The sequence below is a fragment of the Propithecus coquereli genome, unplaced genomic scaffold, assembly GCF_000956105.1.
Source record: "Propithecus coquereli isolate 6110/MARCELLA unplaced genomic scaffold, Pcoq_1.0 Scaffold256, whole genome shotgun sequence".
NCBI lineage: Eukaryota > Metazoa > Chordata > Mammalia > Primates > Indriidae > Propithecus > Propithecus coquereli.
The window spans coordinates 44,945-55,557 of NW_012148130.1; the positions used below are offsets into that span (position 1 = coordinate 44,945).

Sequence of the window (10,613 nt, forward strand, 5' to 3'; positions counted from 1 at the left end):
GGGGGTACAGAGCTGAGGGGCGGGGCCATAGCTGAGGGTGTGGGTCCAGAGCTGAGGGGGTGGGGCCATAGCTGAGGGTGTGGGTCCAGAGCTGAGGGGGCGGGGCCATAACTGATGGGGTGGAGTCCAGAGCTGAGGGGGCATCCAGAGATCAGCTTAGGAGGGGGTGGGTTGGGTACAGAGCTGAGGGGGCGGGGCCATAGCTGAGGGGCAGGTCCAGAGCTGAGGGGGCAAGGCCACAGCTCAGGAGGCAGGGTCCAGAGTTGAGGGGGTGGGTCCAGAGCTGAGGGGGCAGGGCTGCAAAGGAAAGGTGGGGCCCTGTGGAAGGGCGGGGCCAGGGGCGCACACTCACCCCATTGAGGCTGCCCAGGTCCTTCACCCAGTGCTCGTCCCTGTCCTGGTCGTAGTTGATGACAGCATGCTGCTTGTCCACACTGCGGGACTGGGGAGACAGCAGGCCCTCAGGTGCCACATCCCAGGGAGACGACGCCCAGGAGGCAGAGGCTGCCCTGCCCATCCTCACGACAGCCCATGGGGCCCCCGCCACCCTCACAGAACACACACTGGCAAAGCCCATCCAGATGCCAGAGCAGGCCACAGGGACTCACCAAGATGCCAAGGCCACTTCCCCCCACCCTCTGCTGCCACCTGGGCCCACCCTCCCTGGTGCTGCTCCTGGGTCAGCCGTGGGAGGGGTGGGAACCCTCTGGTCATCTGGACATGCTGCTCCCTCCCAAGGTCAGATGGCTGCAGCCAGGCCGGAGGCAGAGCCCAGAGGGAGGATAGAGAGGCTGGGGGTGGGGAGGCTGTCTCAGAGGGAGGCCTCCCCCACCCCTCGCCCAGCCCCCCCAGGGACACATCCAACCCCCCAGCAGGCCTGTCCCTGGTGCCTGCCTGATGTGCACACCTGCGCACACATGCACACGCATGCACACGTGGTGCTTCCAACCTGAGTGCTTCTACTCTTTCCTGGCTACCAGCCAGCCCAGGCCCCACCCCTGAGGACAGTCGCCCCTGCTCTCCCTCATGGTCAGCCTCGCTGTCCACTGCAGGGCCACAGCCAAACCCCCGCCACTCTCCCACAAGGGCTCGGGGACACAGGGGCAGGGATGGGGTCACGCTCTACTTGCTTAGGTGCTGCCAGCTTGGGTCTCAGCAGAGAGCGCAGCCCCGCACACCACCCCCACGCCACACATCCCCTTGCGCTGCCGGGGGCTGCGGGTGTCTGGGTGGTGGCTGCATTCCTCCTGTCCCCCAACCTGAGGATCCGAAGGCCTGGGGGCCCAGCCCCAGGAAAGGCCAGCAGAACCAGCCAACTCAAGGGAAGCCATTGGGCCCTGGCCCAGATGGCAGCGTGTGACCCCGCGTGTGACCCACACAGCCACCTGGGGACCGTCCAGGCAGTGCCTGGCAAGATACCGCGTCAGCCTCCAGAGCACACCAGCGACGATGAGCCCACAGGGTCACTCCCCACCCCCAGGGACAGGACGGCCCTGGACCCACAGGAGGGTGGCCCAGGACCTGAACAGCCCCCTGGGTCCCGGGGGGCTTCCCAGTTGGACAGGTGAAAGCCCTAGGACCCTCAGGCTGGTCACCGCCTCCCTGGTACCTGCCGCCACTGCAGAGCCCCACCTTCCCTCTGACGCTCTCCACCTGCCCCACCCCTAGCACCACCCTGAAATAGCCAGTTTCGGGGAAGGCTCCAGTACTCCTCCCAAGGACTAGAAGCCCCCAGGGCAGGGCCTCCCTCTGAGACACCGCAGGGGCTGGGGGTGGCTCTGGCCCCGCCCCTGCCCAATGTCGCCCAGCTTGGCAAGGCCTGGGCAGAGGCACAGGGCAGGCCCTGTGGTGGCCAGCAGGCCTGAGCCAGCCACAGCCTGCCTGGGGGGCCTCCACGCTCCCACAGCCACTGCCACGCGAGCAGTGAGTGCTCAGGAGCCTCCAGGCGGCCAGCCTGAGCCGTGACGAGGGTATGGCAGCAGGGACTGGGGGTACCGCAGTTCAGGGAGAGAGGAGGGAGAAGGGGAAGGGGGCAGGGCCCACACCTCATCCTGCCAGGACCCCCCAGGAAGTGGGTGGGTGCCAGGGACGATTTGCAGGGGAGAGGAGGGTCCTGGGGTGGCCATCCTTGAGCCACCTCCACCTGCAGAGCCCACACCATTCCTGAGGAAACGCAGGTAGGAGGCTCGGCCTGCCCCGGGCGCCCTGCCTCGGTCTGATCCTGGCACCCAGTTACCTGCCGGCCAGAGCAGCAGGGTGGGTCTCACCTGGAGACCTCTATCCCACCCCCATCCCAGTCCAAATTCCTCGTCCAAAGTTGGCACCCATAGCTGAATGGCTCCCAGCTGCTCCAGCAGCAGCCTCTGCCCCACGCAGCTGGGGGGGTCAGCTCCAAGGGGACCAGGCCGGAGGGGGATGCCAGACACCACCTCCTCTATTAGACTTCCCAGCCCGTCCCTGAAGGCCTTGGCCACAGTCCCCCCCGGCACTCAACCTCCTTTACGAACTGGCCCTGGTGACCCCACATCAGCCCCTCCTGCTGGTCCCTGGCCCAGCATAGGGCAGTGGAGGGGGGGAGGTGCTGTCCGCCAGGACCTGCTGCGGAGTGGGGCTGCCCGGGCCACTTAACCACCCCTCTCAGTAGCCCTGAGGGGCATGATTCCTGTCTCAGAGTCTAGCCTAGAAGCTGGGGGACCAGAGCTCCCTGATGGGCTGGGCGCTCCCCTCCCCCCACACCTGACCTGTGCACAGGCCAGCAGCTGCCTCATCTGCCTGACACACGGGCCCAGTGGGGCCACAGGGACCCACCGTCTCAGGAAAAGAACCCCTGAGGCCCAAGGGCCATGTTGGGTGCCCTCCCTGCTGGGCGCCAGACCTCCCGGGGGGACAGGTCTGGAAAGGGAATAGGGGACGTGGTACAGGGGCTGCTGACTCTGCTTCCCGCTGAAGGGTGCCCGGGTGGCCCCAACTCTGCTGGCCGAGGCAGGCGGGCTGAGCGGCTGGATGCATCTTTGCCAAGGGGTGAGCCTCGAGGGGTTTCCGGGAGAACCTTCCAGCCTGGAACATCCCCGCCACTCCCCAAGCCTCAGACCCTCAGGCTTGACAGCCACCTCCTAGGCACACCCCTACACACCTCCCAACACCCGGAGCTCTCCCTGCCCCGCCCTCAAGGCTGCCCTAGGAGCCACAGCCCCACTAATCCTCCTCCACCTGCCTCCGTCCCCCGGCCCCCTCTCCTGTGCCCCAGCCTCACCCAGCCCGGCTCTCCCTCTGCCCGTCAGTCTCCAATGCAACTCTCTCGGGCTCCCCTGGCCTTGTCCCATGGGCCCTGGGGGCCCTTCCAAACCTTCCCCACCCTGCCAGGCCACAGTCAGGCTTTGGCCAGACTACTCTGTGGGCTCTGGACACACCACGCCCTCCCCTGGGCCTCAGCCCAGGAACACCACCCTCCCCGCACCCACCTTCCCTCTCCCACAGGCCCCCATTCAAACCAGAGCCGGGGCCACCCCCACTGCTGGCCAGAGCTTTGTCACCAGACACACCATATGGCAGGGAGCACCCGGGACTAATGGGGAGGGCCTGGAAAGGGGCCAGGGAGAAGTCCCCTTCCAGAACTTCCTCCCCAGCCCGAACACCCCAGGCCAGAAGCAGACCCCCACCCAGCCAAGCCCACAAGCTCAGGGGCTAGAAGCCAGCCCACCTGTGACAGGTGGCCCCTGGCCCAGGGCTCAAGACTTAAAACAACACAGACCAGTGTCTGGGGAGAGGAACCCCTGAGGCAGGAAGAGGGGCGAGCACAGATGCATAAACTGGCCGGGAGGTGCTCCAGCACCACAGGGTGGGGACCTGCAGCCTTCTCATTTCAAATTGTTCTTTTTTAAGCACCAAAGGAAGCAAGAAGCACTTCATCTTTCTCTGCTGCACCCCTTTTAATAAAAGGGTGTGTTCTGTAAAATTTGGATTCAGTCAAAAGGCCACACTTAAGGACCTAGAAGGCCACATGTGGCCTTAAGGCCGCAGGTTCCCCACCCCTGCATGGATTTGGGGGAAAGGGTCTAATAATTTGTACTCACTTTAACACGGAATAAAGATGTTTCCACAGTGTGTGTCTAATGCCCTATGCGGGCGAGATCCCTGCCCGGCTGTGCTGATCATGGCGGTGGCCACAGCCCAGAGCTCCGGGCACTCCCTCCTGCCAGCTCACCGCGCCCCGCCACCCCCAGCGCGGCCACAGCCACCACGGCACACTGGCTGGGTGCACTGCGCGTGCAGGGGCCAGCCTCACACTGTGCTTTCTGGGTCAGGATGAGAGTAGGAATCCCGGATGCCACACACTCCATGGACAGCTGAAGGGGGAACCGGTGGAGACAGAGAAGACACTCCCCACAAACACATAGCATGCACACATGTGTGCATGTACACTTATGTGCACACAGAAGCACATACACGTGTGCACACATGTGTACATACGCACATGTGTGCACAAGGTACCATGTACGCTTGCACAAGTGCATGTGTGCACACGCATGTGTATACATAAGCACATAGACACGCAGACATGTTTGCATGTGGTCACGTGTGTGCACTGTACACCTGTGTGCATGCACATGCATGTGTATACATATGCCTGTGTGCACACATGCACAACAGCAGGGAAGGGAAGGCAACATGCAAAAGCCTTAGGGTCTGGGCGCGGGGGACGGCAATGGAAGGCGCCGGGAGAAGCTCGCAGGTGGCGGCAGGTGGGGCAGAGGTAAGGAAGGTTCTAGCAGGAGTGGCTGTCCAGGGAGGGCGGGGTGAAGGCGGCTGCAGAGGAGTGCAAGGGCAGCGGGTGAGGCAGGGTGGGCAGGCGGGAAGCCGACCGGCCCTCCCACACTCTATATTCACATGACCTCCCTGAGCCTCAGTTTCCCCATGCATGATGGAGACGTGGCTTACATGGCCACACCACCCAGGACAGTGAGCAGCAGAAACGTGGGCATGCCAGGCCAGGGGCTGGCCCAGTGTGGGGAGCTGAGAGGTGCCCATCGCTCCTGTGCTGCTCAGGGCTCTACCACTGACAGGCCCAGAAACGAGGAATCAGACCTCGAACGCCCTGAGCACGCTGAGCCCCACACAGCGGCCTCTCCCCCAGCTCCTAGGAAGAGAAGTGAGCAGAGCTGGGGTGGGAAGGTGCCCCGCCGGGTCCCCGGTGCCTGCAGGTTTGCTCTGGCTCCTCCCAAAGGCCCTAAAGTGCCACCTCCTCCGAGAGGACCTCCTGGCCACCCTGGGTGGAACAACACTGCCATCACCAATGCCACACCTGCATGTGGACAAGGCGGCGCACCTTCGCGGCGCAGCAGCCCAGCCCAGCCGCGGGGCGGTCCTTAAGGCCGGGCACACCCTGCCGCCTGCCGCCTGCCGCCTGCTTGTGTGAGGCCGGGGAGCTGAGAATGACCTTTACACTTTTCAATGGCTAAAAATCACGAGACGATTTTGTGACACGTGAAAGTTATGGGTGTGCATATTTCATCGTCTGTGCACAAAGCGTTCCTGGAGCACCTGCTCCTAAGTATCGTCTACGGCTGCTTTCCCGCTGCAGCAGCAGAGCCGGTGGCCGCGGCGAACACCGTGTGGCCCGCAAAGCCCAAAATGCCTACCCAGCCCTGTACAGAAACATCAGCCAACCCCTGCACGCAGCCACCAACTGTCTCTCCAGCTACCAAAGGCATGAAGTAGAGAGAAAAAAGGGAAAAGAATGCTCTAGATTAAAGAACTTAAGAGCGTGAACAACCAACCTCAATGTGAGGAACTTGCTGGGTCTAGATTCGAGCCAATCAGAGGACGTTTTGGGGGGAGGCTGGGATGTCTGGACCTCGTCCGTCCCTGATGCTATAACAAAAAGTACCTCCGAGCGGGTAGTTCGCAAACAGCAGAAATGCGTTGCTCACAGCCCTGGAGCTGCGAAGCCCAAGATCAAGGTGCTGGCAGATTCGGTATCGGGGAGGGCCTGTCTCTGCGTCAAAGGTGGTGCCTGGAATGCTGCGTCCTCACTCGGCAGAGGGCCGGACGCGCTGCCTCAGGCCTCTTTCATGAGGTCCCTCGGCCCACCCCTGAGGACAGAGCCTCACGTCCTCATCACCTCCCAAAAGGCCCACCTCTGACAACTATCACGCTGTGGACTGAGCCGCAACAACACAAACATTCACACCATGGCAGTGTCACCGGGACGGGGCTTGCCCTGGGTAGAGGTGGGCAAATATTTGCTGCCCAAGTGAATGTCCATGTGGCCAGGACCCCTTGTCAGAGCCTTGGGCACCCTGGGCGTGTGCCACATGGTGCGCTTTGCACTTGGGAAGCAAGGTCTCAGTGACAGGACGCCCCCAGGTGGGCAGGGCGGGCCCCTCGGCTGGACTGGACAGCCCCCCAGGACATGGTTCTCCTCTGAGAGTCCCACGAGGGGGCTGCCTGGGGGCTTGGAGACAGCCCCCCTGCCACGATGGGTGGGCGGGGCTGCAGGGAGCCCGACTCACACACACCCACACGGGGCGGGGGAAGGACGTCCCAGGCCAGCGCACCACCCCCACCCTTGGCTCCCAAACAGCCAGATGCAGGAGTCTCACCGAAGCCGCACGCGGACTCTGAAGCCCAGGGCCAGAGAGGAATTCCGACTGTCCAGCACTCGGTGTCCTGCCAGCCTCTCCTGCCCAGAGGAGGCCCCACACCCAGGGCACCTGAAAAGGCGCCAGCCTTCCCCAGGGACCGAGACCGAGGGGACCATCCAGGCGGCACCCCCACCCACGGCCGGGGGCCCAGACGACGAGCACGTGGAGGTGGGTGCTCAGCCCCCGTCCACACAAGGCACCTTCCTGCCCAGCACTTTGAAAGTGTGACAAAAGCCTAACCGTCCCCCCTAGGAAACAGGGACGTGTGCGGGGCAGGACCCAGCCCGCGAGTACACTCACGTCCCGCAAACGCCCGCAGGGAGGCCCAGAGCCCACCTGCGGGTCCAGGGCCCAGGCAGAGGTGCCCAGGCCAGCGGCATCTCGGCCTTCTCCCCGGGTGTCCTGCATTAAGTGGGCGGCAGCCCTCGCAGCGCCCCCACGCACCTGCAGCATCAGCTCGCACTCCTCACGCCCCACGAAGATGAGCTCACGCGGGAGCCGGTGGCGGGCGCCGCTGCTGCTCACCAGGAACCAGGACGTGACGCTCATCTTGGCGCTGGCCAGGCCCGACGGCCCTGGGGAGAGAAGGGGTGGTCAGGGTGGGGGGCTCCCCGGCTTGGGCTGCGGCCCCCTGGACACTCCCGAGGCCCGGCCCAGATCCTGCACCCCAGAGGCAAGCTGGCCACTCCGGAAACACTGGGCTCCAGGCACACCAGGCCGCCCACCCTCCCCTGAGTGTGGCCCGAGTCCCACTGTCAGCCTGTGCCCTGTGTGCCCTGCCTGCCCCGCCACGTCCAATCACGGATGCCTCTGCACCCCTGGCCAAGGCCAGCCGGTCCTCCCGTATCCTCTAAGACCACCACACCTCACCCCTTCTCTCTCCTGGGTGTCAGAGGTCAAGGTTCAGGGGACACTGGACACGCTGCCTGTGTGTGGACCCCCACATCCACGTGACCCACTAGGAGTAGCTCAGGGGTGGGACCCCACATGGCCCATCAGGACCCACAATGCCAGGTCCAGACACACCCCAGGACACAAACCCTGACCCAGAGGATCTATTGCCCCCTGTAGGACACGCTGGGACTGAGCCCCAGGCAGGAGCCCTGGGAGTGGGGCGCAGCAGGAACAGAGCTGGAGCCGGGCCCTGAGCCGTCACTATGTCCAGCTCCAAGAGGAGATGAACATCCCTCGGTGGCCACTGTGCAAAGACAGCATCAGGCAGCTCTTCGGGGCCTGGGAGGGAGGTGGGCTTTGGTGCCTACGGTCCCAGCACCATCAGCAAAGGCGGGTTTGAGGGACTGGTGTGGCCAGCACAGGCACAGCAGCACGAGGGGCACGGTGGGGACAGCCTGAGTGACGCAGGGCCAGCGTTGCCTGAGACCAGGCCCTGGGGCAGGCGGAGGCAGCCAGTGTGCACAGACCGCACCCTCGCGGCGCTCCGCACGCTCCGAGCACACAACCACGTGGCCCGCAGCTGCTCTGTCCTGCTGGCACGCCATGGACACACACAGTCTGTGCACACGTCCCAAGCACTGCTATGTGTCACGGGGTGGCCCAGGCCGAGACAGAGCGACCAAGACGCACAGAGTCCCCACATCTCGGGGCTCCCCTCCAGCTGGGAGGCAGGCAGCAGAGAAGGTAAGTAGCTGGTGAGAAGGTGTGACCAGTGACACAGGGAATGGGGAAGCAGGGGAGGGACACCGTGCTGGGCGGGGTTTGGGGAAGGTGTTTGGGAAGGCTCACTGAGAAGGTGGCATCTGGGCACAGCCAGCAGGGGCAGAAGTGAGCACGTGAGCATCTTTGGGACCACGTTCCAGGCAGAGGGAGCAGCCAGTGCAAAGGCCTGGGATGGGCAGAGAGATGGAGGCCTCCAGGCCTCGGGGAGGCCTGTGGCTTGTCCTGGAGCCAGACGGAAGTCCGCGGAGGGCCTGGGACCAGCTCCAGCACGGCAGGGCCCAGAGCAAAGTGGAAATGCGGTGCCCTCCTCCGACAATTACGAAGAAGAAAGCGAGTGTGAAATGAGGTGTGGGGTCTGAGCGAGGGGCTCCGGGGTTGTCTGGTCACCCGCTTGTGAGGCTGGCTCCGGAGCTCTTGAGTCTGCGGGCACCACGTTCTGACTCAGTGCAGAGAACAGCTGCAGATGAAGCAGGAGACCAGCCAGGAGGTGACCAGGAGACTGGTCAAGAGGTGAGGACATTCACCCAGGACACAGATGACAGTGGCCAGGGCCCCACTGGGAGCTGAGGAGGAGGTGAGGCTGCCAGGCTGAGTGCGTCCTGAAGGCACGGTCACAGCCGAGGGGATGGTTTGGACTTGGCTGTGAGGGTGCGAGGGAGGGGTCAGGACCAGCTGGACAGGTGGGGGCCGCTGCTGAGCTGGGGATGGTGGAACAGGGTCCCCCACACTCACTTCCCAGAAGTGTGCACATGGCCACCACACGAGGTCACGGTCACATGCAGTCACTCTCGTCACAAGCGGGGTCGGCCCTACCCCTGTGATGCCCACACCCAGGGTCCTCAGCCATGAGGCCCTCGGCACGGGTCTTACTCCCTTCCGCGCGGGGAGCAGGTGGAACCAACACCCGCTGCGGCCATGAGCAAATGCCCCAGTGACCACATATCCCGCGGCATACTCTCCCCCGTGCAAGCAGGTGGGAGGACGCAGAACATCCACACCAGGAGAAGACGGCTCCAGGCAGCCAGAACCTCCCTCACCCGGGGCCTGCCCTTCCTTAGGGTCCAGCTGGAGGCCAAACTTCATTGCCCCTGTAGGCCCCGCCCCCTGAGGCTGGGGGAGGGGTAGAGCGGGAAGATGACGAGGGTCTCTCTTGGAAAGGCCACCCCATGATGTGACTCCCAGCCCCCATCCAGCCCTCAGCCAGGCCCCCACATCTCACACTCTGCCATCCCATGCTGCCAGCTCCCAGTGGCCAGGGGCACGGACCTCCACCCGGAAGAGGCCACAGCGGAGGCTTAAGGCAAAGGGAGGCGAAGCCCCCAGAGCCTGGTTATGCGGCTGTGCCGGAGCCAGGCTACCCACTGCCACCAGCAGCCAGCCCCGAAAAGGCCTGGAAGCCACAGACGCTTCCAAACAGCCTTGGGCTGCTTCAGGGCTGGGCTGGCCATGTCGCTAGGAGGGAGAATAATAAACACCCCAAACTCGTCCCCGCGGCCCCGGCCGAAGGCCACCCGTCCTCAGGTGAGGAGGGGTAGAGGCGGAGATGCCCAAGGGCAGGGGGTGCGGCGCGCTGGAAGGAGCAGACGAGGGGCAGCCGGCAGAGGAGGCAGGGACAGCGGAGGGACTGCGGCGGAGGGAAATGAGAGAGGAGGAAGACGGAGGGAGGCACGGCGGGAGGAGAGACCAGGCCAGAGGGAGGCGGCGGGGCGGGAGCGCCAGGCCCGGAGGGGGAGGGAGCGGCGCTTCTGAATCAGCGCTCGCCAGGGGCGGCCATGGCCGTGCCGGTGCCGGGGCGGGGACCTGGGCGCCCAGGCCTGCCGCCCCACTCCGCAGGCAGCGTAGACACGCACCCGGCCGGGCCGCGTAGACGCGCGTCGGGCGGCCCCTCCCGGCCTGGCGCAGACCTGGGCCGCCTCCGCGGCGGCGGGGACCGGCCTGGCCAGGTGCACTGGGCGGCCCCCGCCCCCGCGCCTTTGTCCGGGCCCTGCCGGGACCCCGCTGCCCCGGCCGCCCCTCGCACCCCGTGCAGTCCCGCAGGCGCGCAGGTGCGGGTGGTGGGAGGCCCCGGCCGCGCAGAGCGCAGGGCCGGCGCGTCTTACCTGCGGCTCGGGCTGGGTCCCCGGCTCGCCCGCTCGGTCCCCGGCTCGGTCCGGCTGGGTCCCGGCCCTCCCGCCCGGCCGGCCGAGCGCTGGGCGGGGCCGCCGCCTAGGACATGCCCGGCGCGGCCCGCACGCTCGCTGCAGCCCAGCCGAGCCCACGGGCAGAGCGGCGCGGCGGCCTCGCGCGGCGGGT

The 10,613-nt window shown here is 65.3% G+C and overlaps 1 protein-coding gene across 1 annotated transcript in view; it reads right to left on the bottom strand.

Moving 5' to 3' along the window:
• The window catches only part of CEP170B (centrosomal protein 170B), a 28,357-nt gene extending 17,851 nt beyond the window's left edge, over window positions 1-10,506 (bottom strand). Inside the window, exons 1-3 of the mRNA XM_012647127.1 lie at window positions 10,421-10,506; window positions 7,089-7,219; window positions 353-442 (exon numbers count right to left, since the gene is read on the bottom strand). Of these exons, the coding sequence (XP_012502581.1) occupies window positions 353-442; window positions 7,089-7,193 (195 nt within the window). The 5' untranslated portion in view covers window positions 7,194-7,219; window positions 10,421-10,506. The remainder of the gene's footprint in view (window positions 1-352; window positions 443-7,088; window positions 7,220-10,420) is intronic.
• Between the last annotated feature and the right edge of the window lie 107 nt (window positions 10,507-10,613).